Raw genomic sequence first — 21,921 nt, forward strand, 5'->3', positions numbered from 1 at the left:
GAACCTACGGGAGCTTTGCAATTAGGTCTCCCTTCTCCTGCTTTGATTCCACAGAATTGGTCTTTGATGGTTTTAGATTTGAAGGATTGTTTTTTTTTAATATTCCTTTGCAAATAAAAGATAGAAATAAATTTGCTTTTACTATTCCAGTGTATAATCATGGGCAGTGTCAGGTAACCTTACTATATGGATGGGAAATTTTACTTTAAATATTAATGATCCTAAGGGGCCATTTCAAGTTCACTTGCATATTAACAAATCTTACTCTGCTATAGCATGTGTAAAATTTCCTTATTCTTTACTGTATGGGCAATGGATTTGGAATGAAATTCTGGGAGTTATATCATGTTCTGATTGTAACTTGACTCAATGTATAAATCGTTCCTGGTGGGAAAATGTTGAAAACAAGATGGTCCATTCCAGTAATCACTCTTCGGTCACTGTGAAAGCACGGGCTGGACTCTGGTTGCCTGCGAATCTCACTCGGCCGTGGTCGGGCTCTTTTGCTGTCGCTCCTCTTGTGAATGCTGTGCAAACTCTTCTCCATCGATCCCGAAGAATGCTTGGCACTGTCATCGCATCAGTTCTCACCGTGGCTTCAGTAACAGCAACAGCAACGGTAGCAGGTCTTGCTTTGCATCAGGGCATACAGACTGCTGATTTTGTCAGGGAGTGGCATAAAGACGCTCATTTATTGTGGCAACAACAGCATGATTTGGACGCTCAATTGGCTACTGATGTATTGAATTTACAACACACTGTTTCCTGGTTAGGAGATCAAGTGACTGTGTTAGCTACCAAGAGTGTGTTAAAATGTGATTGGAACTCATCTCACCTATGTGTAACCCCTGTTCCCTTTAATATGAGTGAAGGTTGGGAAAAGGTGAAAAGGCCTTTAGTGGGACACCAGAATTTAACTGCTGAAATCATGGAATTGGAACAAACTATACTGTCAGCTTTTAGTAAGACGCTGCCTGATATTCTTGGTTCTGATATACTGAAGAGTCTTCAAAAAAGATTAGATAACCTTAATCCTTTAGGACATATATCTACATTGTTAACAACATCCTTTGTGAATACTTTGTTAATTGTTGCTTTATGTTTTATTGCTTTTATAGTCTACCGGCGCTGGCAAAAAGGGAAACAACTGAAAGAAGCTTTGCATATTCAAGCGCTTATTCAGCACCTACAAGAAAAGAAAGGGGGAGATGTAGGGAACAAGGTATAAGGAAGGTTGAGAAGTGCTTGCAAACGAGACTCTCAACCAGGGCTGAACATTCTTGCAAACGAGATGTTCAGCTAAGAATCCTCTGTTCCCGTGGGAAAAGAACATTTCTTGCACACAAGGATGTTTCTCTGATTCCTCAAAAGGAACAGATCCAGGGACAAAACGGATTCTAAGTTGATAAGGAAATTCCCCAAAACAGTCTTAGCTACAGTAAATAAGTCAAGGTAAAGGTTATCTCGCCCTGCGCCTGCTCACTGTATAGTTGCTGAATTATGGTGTTTGGCAACTTGCCCTGTAGATTGTTGTGCAAGGGATATAAAATAAAGCAGCTGTAAGAAGCGAGTGTTAAAATACAAAGATTCAAACCACTCTGCAGTGTTGGTGTTTCATTCCATCGCCAGCACCATTCTGTTGTTCCATGTCCAGTTCTAACTGTTGCTTCCTGACCTGCATACAGGTTTCTCAAGAGGCAGGTCAGGTGGTCTGGTATTCCCATCTCTTTCAGAATTTTCCACAGTTTATTGTAATCCACACAGTCAAAGGCTTTGGCATAGTCAATAAAACAGAAATAGATGTTTTTCTGGAACTCTCTTGTGTTTTTGATGATCGAGCAGATGTTGGCCATTTGATCTCTGGTTCCTCTGCCTTTTCTAAAACCAGCTTGAACATCTGGAAATTCACGGTTCATGTATTGCTGAAGCCTGGCTTGGAGAATTTTGAGCATCACTTTACTGGCATGTGAGATGAGTGCAACTGTGTGATAGCTTGAGCATTCTTTGGCATTGCCTTTCTTTGGGATTGGAATGAACACTGACATTTTCCAGTCCTGTGGCCACTGCTGAGTTTTCCAAATTTGCTGGCATATTGAGTGCAGCACTTTCACAGCATCATCTTTCAGGATTTGAAATAGCTCAACTGGAATTCCATCACCTCCACTAGCTTTGTTCCTAGTGATGCTTTCTAAGGCCCACTTGACTTCACATTCCAGGATGTCTGGCTGTAGGTGAGTGTGAGTGATCACACCATCATGATTATCTGGGTCGTGAAGATCTTTTCTGTACAGTTCTTCTGTGTATTCTTGACACCTCTTCTTAATATCTTCTGCTTCTGTTAGGTTCATACCATTTCTGTCCTTTATTGAGCCCATCTTTGCATGAAATGTTCCCTTGGTATCTCTAATTTTCTTGAAGATATCTCTAGTCTTTCCCATTCTATTGTTTTCCTTGATTTCTTTGCATTGATCGCTGAGGAAGGCTTTCTTATTTCTCTTTGCTATTCTATGGAACTCTGCATTCAAATGGGTATATCTTTCCTTTTCTCTTTTGCTTTTTGCTTCTCTTCTTTTCATAGCTATTTGTAAGGCCTCCTCAGACAGCCATTCTTCTTTTTTGCATTTCTTTTTCTTGGGGATGGTCTTGATTCCTGTCTCCTATACAATGTCATGAACCTCCGTCCATAGTTCGTCAGGTACTCTGTCTATCTGATAAATCTATTTCTCACTTCTACTGTATAGTCATAAGCGATTTGATTTAGGTCATACCTGAATGGTCTAGTGGTTTTCCCCACTTTCTTCAATTTAAGTCTGAATTTGGCAATAAGGATTTTAAGATCTGAGCCATAGTCAGCTCCTGGTCTTGTTTTTGCTGATTGTATAGAATATAATCAATCTGATTTTGGTGTTGACCATCTGGTGATGTCCATGTGTAGAGTCTTCTCTTGTGTTGTTGGATGAGGGTGTCTGCTATGACCAGTGTGTTCTTGGCAAAACTCTATTAGCCTTTGCCCTGCTTCATTCCGTATTCCAAGGCCAAACTTGCCGGTTACTCCGGGTATTCCTTGACTTGCTACTTTTGCATTCCAGTCCCCTATAATGAAAAGGACATCTTTTTTGGGTGTTAGTTCTAGAAGATCTTGTAGGTCTTCATAGAACCGTTCAACTTCAGCTTCTTCAGCATTACTGGTTGGGGCATAGACTTGGATTACTGTGATATTGAATGGTTTGCCTTGGAAACAAACAGAGATCATTATGTTGTTTTTGAGATTGCATCCAAGTACTGCATATCAGACTCTTGCTGACTATGATGGCTACTCCATTTCTTCTAAGGGATTCCTGCTCACACTAGTAAATGTAATGGTCATCTGAGTTAAATTCACCTATTCCAGTCCATCTTATTTCACTGATTCCTAGAATGTTGACGTTTACTCTTGCCATCTCCTGTTTGACCACTTCCAATTTTCTTTGTTCATGGACCTAACATTCCAGGTTGCTATGCAATATTGCTGTTTACAGCATCGAACCTTGCTTCTATCACCAGTCCATCCACAACTGGGTGTTGTTTTTGCTTAACTCCATCCCTTCATTCTTTCTGGAGTTATTTCTCCACTGATCTCCAGTAGCATATTGGGCATCTACCAACCTGGGGAGTTCATCTTTCAGTGTCCTATCTTTTTGCCTTTTCATACTGTTCATGGGGTTCTGAATACTGAAGTGGTTTGTCATTCCCTTCTCCAGTGGACCACATTCTGTCAGACCTCTCCACCATGACCCGTCCTTCTTGGGTGGCCCCACACAGCATGGCTTAGTTTCATTGAGTTAGACAAGGCTGTGGTCCATGTGATCAGATTGGCTAGTTGTCTGTGATTGTGGTTTCAGTCTGTCTGCCCTCTGATGCCTTCTCTCAGCGCCTACCATCTTACTTGGGTTTCTCCTCCCTTGGACATGTTGTATCTCATCACAGATACTCCAGCAAAGTGCAGCCACTGCTCCTTACCTTGGACGTGGGGTAGCTCCTCTCAGTGGCTGCCCCTGACTTTGGACATGGCATATCCTTGTGGCCAGCTGTTATGATCCCTTGTATTTCTATTGTGTCCACTGTAATTTCTCTTCTTTCATTTCTGATTTTACTTATTTAGGCTCTTTTTTTTTTTTTTTCTTGATGAGTCTGGTTTGTCATCTTTACAAAGAACCAGCTCTTAGTTTCGTTAATTGTTTTCATTGTTTTTCTAGTCTTCATTTCATTTACTTCTGCTCTGATGTTTATTATTTCTTTCCTTCTTTTAACTTTGAGTTTTGCTTGCCCTTTGGCTAGTTCCTTACACTTCCCTGGTGGCTCAGACGGTAAAGCGTCTGCCTACAATGCAGGAGACCCAGGTTCAATCCCTGGGTCGGGAAGATCTCCTGGAGAAGGAAATGGCAACCCACTCCAGTATTCTTGCCTGGAAAATCCCATGGATGGTGGAACCTGGTAGGCTACAGTCCATGGGGTCGCAAAGAGTCAGACACAACTGAGCAACTTCACTTTCACTTAGATATTTTAGATTGTTTGAGATTTTTCCTGTTTCATGAGGCAGGCTTATATCACTATACAATTCCCTCTTGAAACTGTTTTCACTGTGTCCAATAGATTTTGGATCATTCTTTTTCCATTTTTAAATTTCCTCTTTTTTTTCACCGACCCATTGGTTGTTTAGTGGCATATTGTTTAGCCTCTACACATTCATGGTTTGTTTTTTTTTTTCCAGTTTTTCCTGCAGTTGATTTCTAGTCTTACAGTACTGTGGTCAGAAATGGTGTTTGATATGATTTCAATCTTCTTAAACTTACTGAGACTTGTTTGGTGGCATAGCATGTGATCTATCCTGGAGAATGTTCCATGTACACTTGAAAAAATGTGTATGCAGTTGCCATATATGTATATATGTGTGTGTGTGTGTATACATACATATACTTATATATAGTCCTCTGGTCTTGAGTATTGTTTAAGGCCAGTGTTTCTTTATTGATTTTCTGGCTGGGTGATCTGTCCATTGATGTAACTGGGGTGTTTAAAGTCCTCTATTATTGTGTTACTGTCAGTTTCTCTCTATATATATGTTAATATTTATGTATTTAGGTGCTCCTCTATTGGAGCGTGTGTGTGTGGACTCAGTCACTCAGTTGTCACTAGACTACTCCATCTGTGGGATTTTCCAGGCAAGAATACTGGAGCAGGTTGCTATTTCCTATTCCAGGGATCTTCCCAACCCAGGGATCAAACCAATGTCTCTTGTGTCTCCTTCATTGGCAGGTAGATTCTTTACCACCAGTGCCACCTGGGAAGTCCTATATATTTACAATTCTTCTGTCTTCTTGGATTGATCACTTGATCATTACATAATATCTCTCTTTATCTCTTCTTATAGTTTTAAAACTGATTTTGTCTGATAAAAGTCTTGCTACTCCAGCTTTTTTTTTTTCTTTCATTTCATTTGCACGAATACTTGTTTCCACCCTCTCAGTGGCAGTCTGTGTGAGTGTGTTTAGATATGAAATGAAACTCTTGTAGACAGGACATATATTGGTCTTATTTTTTTAATCCATTCAGCCATATTGTGTCCTTTGATTGGAGCATCTAGTCCACTTACATATAATTACTTTTTAAAAATTAATTTTTTAATTGAAAGATAATTGCTTTACAGAATTCTGTTGTTTTCTGTAAAACATAATCAAGAATCAGCCATAGGTATACATATGTCCCCTCCCTCTTGAACCTCCCTCCCATCTCCCTCCCCATCCAATCCTTCTAGATTGCTACAGAGACCCTGTTTGAGATCCCTGAGTCATACAGCAAGTTTCCATTGGCTATCTATTTTACATATGGTATTAGAAGTTTCCATGTTACTCTTTTCATACATCTCCCTCCTCCCCTCCGCCTCTGTCCATAAGTCTGTTTTCTATGTCTGTTTCTCCACTGCCGTGCTGCAACTAAATTCATCAGTATGATCTTTCCAGATTCCATATGCATGTGTTAGTATATGACATTTATCTTTCTCTTTCTGATGTACTTCGCTCTGTACAATGGGCTCTAGGTCTGTCCATCTCATTAAAACTGATTCAAATGCATTCTTTTCTTTGGCTGAGTAATATTCCATTGTATATATATATATACCACAGCTTCTTTATCCACTCATCTGTCAACAGACATCTAGGTTGCTTCCATGTTCTAGCTATTGTAAATAGTGCAACAATGAACACTGGGGTACACGTGTCTTTCAGTTTTGGTTTCCTCAGGGTATATGCCTAGGAGTGGGACTGCTGGGTCATGCAGTGGTTTTATTGCTAGTTTTTAAAGGAATCTCCATACTGTCTTCCATAGTGGCTGCATCAATTTACATTCCCACCAGCAATGCAAGGGGTTCCCTTTTCTCCACACCCTCTCCAGCATTTATTGTTTGTAGACTTTTTGATGATGGCCATTCTGACTGGTGTGAGGTGGAATCTTGTTATAGTTTTGATTTGCATTTCTCTAATAATGAGCGATGTTGAGCATCCTTACATGTGTTTGTTAGCCATCTGTATGTCTTCTTTGGAGAAAAGTCAGTTTAGGTCTTTTCCCCACCTTTTATCATTGCAGAGTTGACTATTGTGGGCATGCTCATAGGAAAGGCTGGTACCCAGCACAGTTGGCTGTCAAGCCCTGCTTCATTGGCTGCTGGTCCACAGGTAGGAAGGGCCAGGTCTCAGTACAGCTGACTATGCAGAGTCCTAAAGGGTCCTGCAGCTGGTGTGAGCCTGTGGGTGGGCAGGCCTGGGTATCAAGAAGTCTGGCTGCAGGGTCTGGGGTGGTGGGACAGGCCGGGTTCTGAGGCACTAGCTGCAGGGCCTAGAGGGTCCCCTGGTTGGTGCCAGCCCACTGGTATACAGGTAAGCCCCCAGTGCTAATAGGTTAGAGAAGGGCTCCAAAATAGTGCTTGGCAATATATTAATATTGTGATAGAATATATATATTGTCCTTGTGATAGAATGAGCTTCCCAAAATGGCTGCTACCAGTGTCTATGTACCTAGCAGGAGTCCCAGTTGCCTCTGCCTCTCCAGGAGGCTCTCTAAGATCAGCAACTGGATCTAATCCAGGATCCTTTCAAATTACTGCCCCTGTACTGGGATTTGGAGTATATGAGATTTTATACTCGTATAAAATGCACCATTTAAGAGCAGGATCTGTTTCCTACATCTCTCTGGCTCTCCCATATGCAAGCCCTGCTTATCTTCAAAACAAAATGTTCTAAGGGGACCATCTTCCTGGTGCTGGGAAACCTAGGCTGGGAAACCTGGTATGGGGCTCAGGGTCTTCATTTTTTTTTTAAGTCTAAAAACAAGTTTTATTTGAAAAAAAATTTTTGAATAAGACTATAAGGTAAAATATCTACCAAAACAAATTTGCATACTCTTTAAAGACAACAAAATCTAGACACTCAACAGTGTAATACTCACAATATCTAACACCCAATATAAAATTACCAGATTTGCAAAGATGCAGGAAAATCTCACCCAAACTAGAAGAAAATTCAGTCAGTAGAAACAGCCATAAATTCTATAGACAATGTAATTAGAAGACAGTTATTTCAAAATAGCTATGGTAGAAATAAAAATAGCTAATATACCTAAAGAATGCATCAACATAAAGAGGAGAGAGATGAAAGATACAAAAGTAACCAAATGAAACTTCTAAAGCCGAAAAACTCTGAAATAAGAAATTTACTGAATGAGGTTTCAGTTCAGTTCAGTTGCTCAGTTGTGTCTGACTCTTTGCAACCCCATGGACTGCAGCACGCCAGGCCTCCCTGTCCATCACCAACTTCCTGAGTTTACTCAAACTCACATCCATTGAGTCAGTGATACCATACAACCATCTCATCCTCTGTCGTCCCCTTCTCCTCCCACCTTCAATCTTTCCCATCATTAGGGTCTTCTCAAATAAGTCAGCTCTTCACATCAGGTGGACAAAGTATTGGAGTTTCAGCTTCAGCATCAGTCCTTCCAATGAATATTCAGGACTGATTTCCTTTAGGATGGACTGGTTGGATCTCCTTGCAGTCCAAGGGACTCTCAAGAGTCTTCTCCAGCACCACAGTTCAAAAGCATCAATTCTTCGGCGCTCAGTTTTCTTTATAGTTCAACTCTCATATCCATACATGGCTGCTGGAAAAACCATAGCCTTGAATAGATGGACCTTTGTTGGAAAAGCAATGTCTCTGATTTTTAATATGCTATCTAGGTTGGTCATAGCTTTTCTTCCAAGGAGCAAGCATCTTTTAATTTCATGGCTGCAGTTACCATCTGCAGTGATTTTGGAGCCCAAAAAATAAACTCTGTCATTGTTTCCACTGTTTCCCATCTAATTTGCCATGAAGTGACGGGACCAGGTGCCATGGTCTTAGTTTTCTGAATGTTGAGCTTTAAGCCAAATTTTCACTCTCCTCTTTCACTTTCATCAAGAGGCTGTTTAGTTCTTCTTCACTTTCTGCTATAAGGGTGGTATCAACTGCGTATCTGAGGTTATTGATATTTCTCCCAGCAATCTTGATTCCAGGCTGTGCTTCATCCAGCCCAGCATTTCTCATGATGTACTCTGCATATAAGTTAAATAAGCAGGGTGACAATATACAGCCTTGACATACTCCTTTTCCTCTTTGGAACCAGTCTGTTGTTCCATATCTAGTTCTGACTGTTGCTTCCTGACCTGCATACAGGTTTCTCAAGAGGCAGGTCAGGTGGTCTGGTATTCCCATCTCTTTCAGAATTTTCCATAGTTGATTGTGATCCACACAGTCAAAGGCTTTGGCATAGTCAATAAAGCAGAAATAGATGTTTTTCTGGAACTCTCTTGCTTTTTCCATGATCCAGCGGATGTTGGCAATTTGATCTCTGGTTCCTCTGCCTTTTCTAAAACCAGCTTGAACATCTGGAAGTTGACAATTCACGTATTGCTGAAGCCTGGCTTGGAGAATTTTGAGCATTACTTTACTAGCATGTGAGATGAGTGCAATTGTGTGGTAGTTTGAGCATTCTTTGGCATTGCCTTTCTTTGAGATTGGAATGAAAACAGACCTTTTCCAGTCCTGTGGCCACTGCTGAGTTTTCCAAATTTGCTGGCATATTGAGTGCAGCGCTTTCACAGCACCATCTTCCAGGATTTGAAACAGCTCCACTGGAATTCCATCACCTCCACTAGCTTTATTTGTAGTGATGCTTTCTAAGGCCCACTTGACTTCACATTCCAGGATGTCTGGTTCTAGGTGAGTGATCACACCATCATGATTATCTGGGTCTTGAAGATCTTTTTTGTACAGTTCTTCTGGATATTCTTGCCACCTCTTCTTAATATCTTCTGCTTCTGTTAAGTCCATACCATTTCTGTCCTTTATCGAGCCCATCTTTGCATGAAACGTTCCCTTGGTATCTCTAATTTTCTTGAAGAGATCTCTAGTCTTTCCCATTCTATTGTTTTCCTCGATTTCTTTGCATTGATCAATGAGGAAGGCTTTTTTTAAATCTCTCCTTGCTATTCTTTGGAACTCTGCATTCAGATCCTTATATCTCTCCTTTTCTCCTTTGCTTTTCACCTCTCTTCTTTTCACAGCTATTTGTAAGGCTTCCCCAGACAGCCATTTTGCTTTTTTGCATTTCTTTTCCATGGGGATGGTCTTGATCCCTGTCTCCTGTACAATGTCACGAACCTCCATCCATAGTTCATTAGGCACTCTGTCTATCAGATCTAGGCCCTTAAATCTATTTCTCACTTCCACTGTATAATCATAAGGGATTTGATTTAGGTCATACCTGAATGTCTAGTGGTTTTCCTTACTTTCTTCAATTTAAGTCTGAATTTGGCAATAAGGAGCTCATGATTTGAGCCACAGTCAGCTCCTGGTCTTGTTTTTGCTGACTATATGGAGCTCCTCCATCTTTGGCTACAAAGAATATAATCAATCTGATTTCGGTGTTGACCATCTGGTGATGTCCATGTGTAGAGTCTTCTCTTGTGTTGTTGGATGAGGGTGTTTTCTATGACCAGCACGTTCTCTTGGCAAAACTCTATTAGCCTTTGCCCTGCTTCATTCCGTATTCCAAGGCCAAATTTGCCTGTTACTCCAGGTGTTTCTTGACTTCATACTTTTGTATTCCAGTCCCCTATAATGAAAAGGACATCTTTTTTGGGTGTTAGTTCTAGAAGGTCTTGTAGGTCTTCATAGAACGGTTCAGCTTCTGCAGCGTTACTGGTTGGGGCATAGACTTGGATTACTGTGATATTGAATGGTTTGCCTTGGAAACGAACAGAGATCATTCTGTCGTTTTTGAGATTGCATCCAAGTACTGCATTTTGGACTCTTTTGTTGACCATGAAGGCTACTCCATTTCTTCTAAGGGATTCCTACCCACAGTAGTAGATACAATGGTCATCTGAGTTAAATTCACTCATTCCAGTCCATTTTAGTTCACTGATTCCTACTTGTCCACACCTCTCCTAAAACAGACATCCAAGTAATCTTGATTTTTGATGCCCCTGATACTTAAATGAGGAATCATTTGCTCTGTGACAACCTAGAGGGGTGGGATTGGAAGGGAGATGGCAGGGGGGTTCCAGAGGGAGGGGACACGTGTATACCTAATATCTATTCATGTTGATAGAAGGCAAAAACCATCACAATACTGTAAAGTAATTATCCTCTAATTTTAAAAAATGTTTTTTTAAAAAAGAGGACTCATTAAGCAGACAAATTCATGACCAATGACTTGAGGCAGAAGTACAGCCCTCCTCTTCAGTTTAGGGATGTCCTAGATCTCAGGTACCCCTCTCATTCCTAGTTTCAAGCATCTGTGAAGCCATTTCCCCAGGAGCAGAAAGCAGCCTTTCAATGGAAGGAGCAGCTGGTGGGACATAATGCTATCTAGCTTCCTGGCACCATCCCCAGAGTGAAATTTCAAATCACTGGTCCTGTTTCTTTTTCCATTCCATGTCCTCCCCCAAAGGTACCTCCAACAAAAGCAAATTGCTCTAACATAGGCAAGATCTTTTCCCATTGTTAACAAAACTCACTGATAGGCTCACTAGTCCTTTCTGGCTGCCAACACAAAAACCTCAAGGCTGTAATTATATTTGGAGGAAGTTCAGCATGTCCCTGCATCCATGATTTCCTAGGTCATCCTATCAGAAAGGACATCCAGTGGCCACGTGACACAGAATGCCCTAAAACAAGGGTGCTTGCAGAGACTGCCCCAGAGGTGTGATTTTACAAAGTAAATTTGCTGTCCTTGGGTATGTTTCAGAATATCCCTTAAGTTAGAAAAGTCAATGGCCCTCATGTAAGTGGGTTAAACAGATGCTTAGAGATAGGGAAGTTAAAAATCAAAAGCACTGGGTTCAGTCTCCCTGAAGTCTATAAACCAACTACCTACATCAAAGTCCTGGCATAATTCCTCCTCTGACTGGCTACGGTTGGGGTATGTCCTTAGCTCTAAAGCAGTGGGGGTGACTTCCCTAGCTGGGTTTGGGGAAAGGGGAAGTGTGGAAGAGTAAGCAGGAAAATCCAGAGGATGAACATAAAATCAAAGCCACAGAACTACAAATATGAAACCCAACTAATTATTTCAAAACTTCATCTTTCCAAAGAGAAGTTACCTCAGCACCTGAGCAGAAGTAGTAGAAAGATTGCATTTAAGAAAAAAAAAATACTTGGATAAGCCAAATAAGATCTTTTTCTTCTGGAATTATTTCTCCCAAGATTTCCACACTTGTAGTCTCAGCTTTCTCTTTCAGTAAATGAGGAGAATACTACTCACTTTCTTCCTAATCTTAGGCAACTAAGATTATATGAATTCTTTAGAAGATAAATGTGGTGGGCATTAGAGAGGATTTTATTAACCAGTATTCAGTTTGTCCCTTCTTACATCAATATTTTAAAATAATGGAAATTCTGGGCCTTTGCTATTAAATAGTAAAGGTAGTCATCATTTACTGATTCAGTCCTCACCACTCTCACAGCATATGGGACACAAGACATCTTGTCAAACATATGGTATTCCAAATGTAATAGTGCTAAATATTTAATATTCCACAATAGTGTACTGTAAATCAAATTGTGAAGAGTTGTAGGCAAACCACCAACTCCCACAACAGAATAAGTTCCACATCAGCCTTTCTAACTAACTTGATTTTTTCTTGATTACCTTTCTATCTAAATAATTCAATATTTTCCATGGAGAAAAAGCACATGAGCTGGTTAAAAACAAATAAACAAAAAACAAACTAAGGTTTGTCAACTAATCTCTGCTTAAGACTCTCATATCAGCATATTGCTGTGTCTTTGAGCCCTTTTTCTAATTATCCAAGGTTCTCTTCCTCCCTCTTCTCTCCCCAAAGATCATAATAATGGCCATCCTGCCTTTGAAAGCAGTTATCATTCACATTTCTAGGTTTTAGACTTGCCAATCATGGCTGTATTTCCTCATGTAATTGCCTCACCTAGACCTAGCTAATGCATGTGTAAACGGATGCTAAGTCGCTTCAGTCATGTCTGACTCTTTGTGACCCTATGGACTGTAGCCTGCCAGCCTTCTCTGTCCATGGGATTCTCCAGGCAAGAATACTGGAGTGGGTTGCCATGCCATCCTCCAGGGGATCTTCCCAACCCAGGGCTTGAACTCATGTCTCTTATGTCTCCTGCATTGGTAGGTGATTTCTTTAACACTAGCTTCATCTGGGAAGCCCAGCTAATGCATAGTAACAGTAATAATAACAATCAATAATAAAAATAATACACGCTATGTAGTACTCCATATATATCATTTATTCAGCATTTACATATATCTAATTCCCATATCAATTTCATATGTAGGTGTTGTTATCTATATTAACAATCAGAACAAAGACTCAGAGAAGCTCATAACTTGGTCAAGATCACACTTATTAACCAACAGAGATGGGATTTAATTTGCATCCATGTGATTACAAAGTCCAAGCATCTTTCTAAGTAAAAAGTCCAAGCCTCTTTCTGAGTACAAAGTTCATACGATTTTGTATAGTAACTACTCTGCAATCCATGTGGAAGATACACTCACATTGCATCCTCAAAATCAACAGGCAGTAACAGCTAAATTACAGGAAAATCAGAACTATTCAGGTAACCCTCTAAGCAGTTTAGTGAATACATCAGAGAAGATGGTTTTGTTTTGGAGTTGCCCTTATTTTTTCCACTAATCTACTACCTGAATCTGGACACTAAAAATTAAGCTAAGCCACATCAAAATACAAAGAACAGTAAGCACATAACCCAGAAACTTCAAGTTAAAAAAAAATTGTAGATATACAGAAAAGGTGCCTCATCTTTCCCTAGTGTTAGCATCTTATATAGCCATAGAGCAACTGTCAAAATTAAGAAATTAATATTAACCCAATACTATTAACTAAGCTACAGATTTCACCTGGAGTTCACCAGTTTTTCCACTCCTACACTTTTCTCTGTTCCAGTATCCAGTGCAGGATTTTACATTGTCGTAGGTGATGTAGCTCTCTAATCTGTGAGAGTTTCCCCATCTTTCCTTGTCCTTCATGACCTGAACATTCTTGAAGGGTGTGGGTGAATTGTTTTGGAGAATGTCTCTCCCTTTAGTTTGTCTGATGTTTCCTCAAGATTTGAATGAAATTATGCATTATTACAAAGAATACCACAGAGAAAGAGTGCCCTTATCAGTGCTTGATATCCAGGAGTCCGTGATGTTGGTAAGGCTTTTTATTGCTGATGTTAATCCTGATCGCTTGGTTAAAGTGATGTCTGCCAAGTTTCTCCACTATAAAGCTTTTCTTTTTCCTCTTGTAATTAAAAAATACCAGGCTGAGAGTGGGTTGGGGGAGAGGATACCTTGAGACTGCACAAATATCTTGATTCTCCTCAAATTTTTGTCCACTGATTTTAGCATTCGTTAATGGATCTTGCCCACAGCAATTATTATTTTGGCACTCTAATAATGGCTTTTTATTTCTCTCATTCTCTCTATATTTATTAATTAGAACTGCTCTGTAAGGAAGAGCTACCATTTCTTTTATTTATCTATTAAGTTATTTATTTATATCAGTATGAAGTCGTGAATATTTATTCTATGGATTATAATTCAATACATTTACTGTTTTGGTCACTTTTGTTTCTTCAGTTCCGGTCATTGGCAGTTCTTTCATGTCGGCTCAGTGCCTTTCCTAATGCTCTACATTTTGTTTTTTTGAGTTTTGTTTTGTTTTGTTTTGTTTTGTTTTAATTTCCTGGTGGCTGTATGATGCCCCAGGCTCACCTTGTTATTTCCCTATACTGGCTCTAGAGTCAGCCATTTCTGCAAGAAGCTCTTCTTCCTTTTATTAACATGGTATTTGAAACCAAGGTCTGAGAGCTAGGTGTACTCATTACTACTTTGGTATCATTGCCTCTAAGCCAGCTCCGTGGATGGAACTTGGAAATATACGTATACATACTAGCTATCCACCTTAATACACATACATATTTATTTCCGTATTTATCTCTGTATATTTAAGAACACGAATTCATATTTATATCTGAGTCTAATTCGAAAGGCTTTGCTTATTAATGTTTTATCCAGAATCTCCCCACTGAGAGGGTTAAGAGGGACAAAAAAGGCTTATGCATTTAAGTGGTATCCAGTTATTGTCTAAGCCAAGGGTCAGCAAACTATGGCCAATTGTCTTTTTTGAGAAATACTTTCATTGGAGAAAAAGTTTTACTCGAACACACACACATCCACTAATTTAGGTACTGTCTACCGCCGCTTTCCATTAGAATTTAATTACTTAGGAACTGCAACAGAAGTTTTACCAGTCACAAAGCTGGAAATATTTTATGTATAGCCCTTTACAAAAAGGATTCACAGGTTCCTAATCTAGGCTGTGTTTCAAATTTTCACTTGAGAGATAAAATGGAAATAGTGTGGTTTTAAATCCCATTCTTCCTTCTACAATTACTAGCCATAATTGTATCTCTGGGCCTCAGTTTCTCCCTTTTGGGGGGAAGACTAAAGACTATATGAGTAAATTTCCTTACATATGATAAATGCTCGACTAGGACGTGAATCTGAGTGAACTCCGGGAGTTGGTGATGGACAGGGAGGCCTGGCGTGCTGCGATTCATGGGGTCGCAAAGAGTCGGACACGACTGAGCGACTGAACTGAACTGAACTGAATGGTAGCTAGAATTACTTCTGCAAGTAGGCTGTTAATTTTGTATAAAAATAATTTTCAGCAGTGGTTAGATGACTGATGTTGTTCACAGAGTCTGTGTGGCCAGGGGAACTCTGAACCATAATTCTAAATTCAAGTACTTACTTCATCACTTGTTACCCTTAGGGCCGGTAAGTAACAAATGTTTTTGAGCTGGTTTCTCTCTCCATGGGGCTTCCCAGGTGGCGCTAGTGGTAAAGAATCCACCTGCCAATGCAGGAGATGCAAGAGAGGTAGGTTCGAACTCTCTCCATACAAGAGTAAGTAATATCTTCATAGGCCATAAGAAATTATGTCTATGAATGTCTTTATGCCATAGTCTCCAACACTGGTCAGAAGTCAAAGCTAGGATGGCTGCATCAAAATTAGAATCAAGATGAATTAAAATACCTTTTCCTGGCCCTAGCCTCAGGAATTCTGATTCAGGGGGTCTAGAATAAGGTCCATACTAACCGATTTTAGCAAACACCTAAACTGACTTAGTTGCAGGGCTAGTCTGGGAGTCACTGTTACTCAACAGTAAACTCCATACAAATCCCCTCTGTGATCTCATAGCAGTCCCACATCCTCACAGTGTCCTGCAACCTTCCTCTTACTCAGGTAAATACTTGGTTCATTCAAGGGTTCCTGCAAGTGCTACAGGAAACCAAAATCTCCTTCTTCTGAGCCACTGCCTTATATCCCTTTATAGAAGGTTAGGTCCTACTGAAATGCAAATAAGATTCTCCATGTTTCAGAAAACTAATCTATCCCTTCAATATCCTCCTCCTTTACAAAAATACACTTTGTGAGCCTCTCCTTCACTGTATAAGGTCAGTAAACACAAAACCAAGAACCAGGAGGGGAAAAAGAAATAGGAAGATGACCAGGGCCACTGGTAAGGAGGAGAGCAAATTAAAAAGGGTAGTCACCCTCAGCTGATCCCTTCACACACTGCCATGCTTATCAGTAGGGCAGGGTAAGAACATAGACTGGAGCAGATACAGTGCCTTTTTATGCATAGCTGGGACTCATGAAGGAATGAGAAGCCCTAGGTGGTAGGAGCTTGGATGGAGATTCCTGGGGTCTTTTCAATGTGAGGGACACATATCACTGTGAGTTTGGCAGATGTCATACCTGAACACTCTTAGACTGGTACCCCCGCTCAAAAAGCAAAACTACTCATGCACCAATAGAGGCCATGAAGGATATATGTGTACAGGAATAGGAATACAAATGCTCAGTCACTCAGTTGTGTTGACTCTTTGTGACCCCATGGACTGTAGCCTGACAGGCTCCTCTGTCCATGGGATTCTCCAGGCAAAAATACTGGAGTGGGTTGCCATTTCCTACTCCAAGAAATACAATGGGGGCTGTCAAATTTGGTAGTTCCTAAGGAGAAAGCTTTCAAAATAACTTTTGGGCTTCTCTGGTGGCTCAGATGGTAAAGAATCTGCTTGTAATGCAGGAGACCCAGGTTCCATCCTTGTCTCAGGAAGATCCCCTGAAGGAGGAAGTGGCAGCCCACTCCAGTATTCCTGCCTGGAGAATCCCATGCACAGAGGAGCCTGGTAGGCTACAGTCCATGGGGTCACAAAGAGTCAGACACACAACTGAACAACTAACACTTTTCAAAGTAACTTTACCTATAATCTGCCAAAGTTTTTTTTTTTAATTGAGGCAATGCTCATTAACATAACAGTTTAAAGTATACATTTTAGGTGGTATTTAAAACACTCACAATGGCATATATCTATCATTTCTATCAAGTGTCAAACATTTTCATCACCCTAAAAGAAAACCTTGTGCCCATCAGGCAATCACTTCCTTGTTCCCTGCTCTAACAATGGTTTTTATAGTGAAAGGTGGCTTTTTCTCTACAATAAGATACTGTCTGAGAAGCTTCAGCAAACTCTAGGTTCAAAGGGCACAAGAACATTCTCTCTTCAGTCAGGTGGGAGCAGCTTTCTGGAAAGACCTAAGGTTAAATTTCCCTTCCCCCTGCCTCAATAAGCCCAGTGAGAACAGTGCCAAACTCTTATACTCTTATACACACACAGACATACATACACATGCCCAGGGCTGGTCAATAACCATGTGATCAATAATTATGAGATCAAATGCATCACAACTGCTCTAAGAATCTATTCAGCACCCTCAAAGGCTGAGTGCCTCCCCAAAATGGATCTAGATGATGGTCAACTCTTACCCGCTGCTTCTCTGGGTCCACATAACGAATGCCAAAGTAGTCCTTCTCCAGCAAACTGTAGTAGTTGCAGATGTGGTCAATAAGAAACTGCCCTTTGGTCTCCCTCTGCAAAAGAAGCACGTTTATGTTTCAGTCAGAGCTTGCCTTGTACTTTCATGTCTAACATGTGCCTTATTCACTCCCATAGGGCTGCATGTACAGAAATCAATTCACTCATTCCAGTCTCTGGAGCTGGGCTTCCAAACTCTTGAGTGCAATCCACAGTGAGAAATTCGTTTTCACACTGTGAGTCATTTTATACACACACACACACACACACACACACACACACACATGAAACCAAAGGGACACCAAAAAAGTTACCAAAAGAACACCAAACAATGCCCTGCATAGATGCAGCACATCTGACTATTTGATTCTAGCATTGCCATTTACTTTCTAGAATGCTATTAATGATTTAGAACACTGATTTCAGAGCTCAGTGCCTAGTAGAGATCCATAGTTTACAAAACTACACACAATTCCACATACTACACATCTGGCTGCTTGCTCCAACTGCTCTGTAGTATCCATTCATTCACTCTTCACAATAGCCCTACAAGGAAGGTCCCCGATTTATATTTAAAGAGAGGTTAAGTGGCTTGCCCAAAGTCACAAAATATGTACGGAGCAAAGCAGGATTTGACCTAGACCACCAGGCTGCAGAATCTGGGCTCTGTGTCATTTTTGCCTTTCTAGAGCATTGGTGAACCTACTGGGACTCTGCTAGAACACAGGGTCTAGATGGTAAGGAAATGCAATGAATATATCAGTGGAACCACCCCAATTCCCATCAGGGAAGGAGGAAAACCTGCTGCCTCAGGCCTCACAGACGTCACACCCACAAATCAACATACAAAAGCACGTGGTAGATCAGGGTTTGGGGGGAAGACCAGGACTGGGATTCAGAGACAGGTCTGGGTGACCTTGAGCAAACTTCCCAGCTGTCTCCACATCAGTAAAATGAGTTGGTTGGACTAGATTCTAAATTGGCTAGATGATTTTGCCCTCTAAAGTTCTATGAGTAAGAGACATATCAGCCAAATCTGATTAAGATAAATATTACAACAAAACTCCTTAATAGCAAGGACTCTTCCAAGCCCTCATCAGGATATTTGATAACTTTCTGCTTCAATCAAAGTCGCTGACAGACCCATGGAGTGTTGTAGGGATGGAATGTGACCTACAAAAGTAAATGAAGAAATCAGAGACCTTAAGTGAGCCACTCTTCCAATCCACTTTAAAACAATTTCGGAAGATTGGTTTGGTCTATGCTACATGATTATTTTTTCATTAGAAACCACTACCACCTGATGAAGAAGTCATTCACTGGCCTGGGATGCAGTGCACTGAACAGAGGATTAGTGCTTATAAGCATATACTGTGATGTGAAGCCTCAATTTTCCTGAAATCGCTTTTGAGTATAAATTTGGATGAGCTTTTAACCTTTTCTTTCTTTCTAACAGAACCCATTTGGTGTAGCTCAAAAGGGACAAAACGTCAAAATGGATAGATTTCTGTAATAGTTTTTAAACCAGGAGGCTCAAATGACAAGCTATATCTGATGACAGCTACATTTGAGGTCCAGAATATAATCAATGGATATAGTACCTTTCAAAGATCTACTCTGCAACCTGTCCATCTTAGATGCAGCTGCAGGATCAAGTCACTGAACATAACACAAGTTCATCATTCTATGATTAGATTGCCAAGCTCTCCACAGCAGAATTTACTATGGTGGACTACCCCCAACATATGCGAGACACACAAGACCTGTGGGTTAAGGCAATGCCTTCTAATGATGGGGGATTGAACAGGCCTTGATTGTGCAAGACAGCTACTGCTAGCATTGTGCCCTGAAGAAGAAGTAGTACTCCAAAGCACAACAAAGATTTTTTTTAATGGTTAAGCATAGCAACCAATATATACTCTAAAGCAATATCTCTGACTACATAAGAACCTTGAGAGAAGGAAACACCAATGCAGACAATATACTGACTGGATAATACACCTGCATCAGAAACAGGGATCAATGCCTCCCGCCAAAGCAGATGAGGCCAGTTCCCATGGGTCTAGGCTTCCACGTGGATTCCAGGTCTGTGCTCCTCAGAGCACCACTCTCAGTCCAGCAATATTGTAGCAAACTCAGCCTGACTTAGGAGGGAGCTTGTTGGAAACACAGAATTCCAGGCACTGTCCTAGACCAAGTGAACCTAACCTACACTTCAGTAAGATCTCTCAGTTATTCATTCGCTCATTCAAGTTTGAGAAGCACTGGTCTGGAGAACTTTCCCCAATATGCTGCTGCTGCTAAGTCACGTCAGTCGTGTCCAATTCTGTGCAACCACATAGACGGCAGCCCACCAGGCTCCCCCGTCCCTGGGAAGAGTGTAAAAATTGTATCTGTATCCAGAAGGTACATTTTTTTCTCAAGAAGAAAAAAATGTCCATTTTCCCCTGTGAATTGTCTATTCCTCAGTCAGAAAGATCAAAGATTTTCCCAGCCTAGAGAACAGAAACTGCCCAGAATCTGAAACAGAAACAGAATCTGCAGGCTGTTAGCCAATCTCATCATCTCTAGATGCTCTGTGTTGCTTCCTCGTGCCAAGGAAGCCAGTTTACATCTTCATGTTCTGCTCTGTTCCACTCCTGCCTGGAGGGCATGACAATGCTCTGAAGTCATGGAAATTCCTATCAGTCTCATTTTTGTGCTTGAAGCCCAGCACTTGCCTAAACAAAAAGACCACCTGGACCCAGTATCAAGAGTTGGAAAGGTTTGTTCAGGGATCAGTAATGCAAGGGTGTAGAAGTCCAGTGGCCAGTCCCACACACCTCATTTCAGCAAATGAGCTTAGGGGTGATCGCTGGTTCTACCCCACACCGCTCACCCCTAGAACTCTGGTGAATGACTCAGACCTTCCATTGGTTTCCTCCTGAGGTTTCTGATAGTAGAGGCCATTAATCACACTTAGTGTCTACCTAAGCCAGTGTCTAGCACACTGAGTGTTACTGAATCAAAAAACGAGGCACTGCTTTCTCTCATGGAAAGCCTAGGTTCTGGAAACTAACAGTGAGTCTCAGGCAAGATACCTAGTTCTATTTTTAGAGATTCTTCAAACATAGTAGAATTAGTTGACTTTCACCCTAATCCTTCAAGGTCTACACAGAGAAGTGGTTACCAAGGATTTGAAGTATTAATATCAAGACTTTTTTTTTAATGTCAAAATTTCGTTGATTCTCCCACAAGATAGCAGTTATATTTTTAGTACCAACTGAAGAGTAAAGAAAAATCAACTAGCTTCCTAAGAGCTGTTACACAAGTTGTGATTTATTAATCACAACAGCATTTCACACATGTGGAGAACAATAGGGCACAAATGTGTGAGCAGGGTCTTCTACAAAGGTCAGTAGGATGTTATGGTCCACATCTCAAGAAAGCACTTGAAATACAGACTTTTGATGCCCTCTCTAAATGAAGTTATATAGTCTCGGGGTTGAAAGAATAATCTGTTTACCATACACAAACTCGCATCCCAAAACTGATCCACACAACCAACAGTGCACTGTGAATTGATACTTACAAAGACTATCCTAAAATATTGTAAATATTGTTGTTTAACATTTTTGCATGCACTATGCTCAGTTGCTCAGTCATGTCTGACTCTGTGACTTCATGGACTGTAGCCCGCCAAGCTTCTCGTCCATGGGATTCTCCAGGCAAGAATACTGGAGTGGGTTGCCATGCTCTCCTCCAGGGGATCTTCCCAACCCAGGGATTGTAAGCACATCTCTTGCGTCTCCTGCATTGGCAAGTGGATTCTTTCTTTACCACATTTTTAGTGTGTTAAAAATCTAAACCAATCCAGTCAAGGTGTGGTCTATGGACTTGCTAGAATGTAGAATCTTTGTTACTGGGCCATCATAAGTGCAGACATTACAGTAAGTTATTGTACTGTGTTTTCTACAAGTATTGTTCAAAATCAGATTGGGGGAACAAGATCCAGTACTAGTTTCTCACCAGAGTTTAACACACTGACCTAAACCAGGCTGCCATGTATGAGGGTTTGGTGTGGGGTCTCTTTATACCAAGAGCCTCAAACAGTGAAGGGGGCTGGGCCCTCTCTCCACCTCCTCTGTCCATTTTTTTGACAATCTTTATTTTGCATGTGATCCCTGAACTTCTTCCAGTAATCCCACAATATCTCAGGGTTCTCTTTTCACAGATTAGAAAAGAACCTAATTTTCACATTCAAAAACTAGACTATTTTTCAGAAAATCCCTCTCTCCTCCTCACCTCAAAGTTTGTACTAGAAAGCCTTAAGTCATGAAATCTCTGAGACTTAGTTTCTTGTTGCATGAAAGGGGAATAACAATGATAACTCCCAAATCTACCCCACCAGGTTAATTTGAGGCTCATTCACATATT

General features: G+C 40.7%; 1 protein-coding gene and 1 non-coding gene across 3 annotated transcripts in view; one reads left to right on the forward strand and one right to left on the reverse strand.

Moving 5' to 3' along the window:
• FRMD3 (FERM domain containing 3) overlaps window positions 1-21,921 on the reverse strand; it is a 352,765-nt gene that overhangs the window by 173,897 nt on the left and 156,947 nt on the right. For both annotated transcript variants that reach the window (XM_005684098.3, XM_018052405.1), the window contains exon 2: window positions 17,457-17,561. In XM_005684098.3, coding sequence (XP_005684155.1) covers window positions 17,457-17,561 — 105 coding nt within the window. The remainder of the gene's footprint in view (window positions 1-17,456; window positions 17,562-21,921) is intronic.
• On the forward strand, window positions 4,329-4,400 carry TRNAC-ACA. Its single transcript has one exon. It is a non-coding gene; the product is annotated as a tRNA-Cys (tRNA).

This window comes from Capra hircus, chromosome 8 (genome assembly GCF_001704415.2).
Source record: "Capra hircus breed San Clemente chromosome 8, ASM170441v1, whole genome shotgun sequence".
Taxonomy (NCBI): Eukaryota; Metazoa; Chordata; class Mammalia; order Artiodactyla; family Bovidae; genus Capra; species Capra hircus.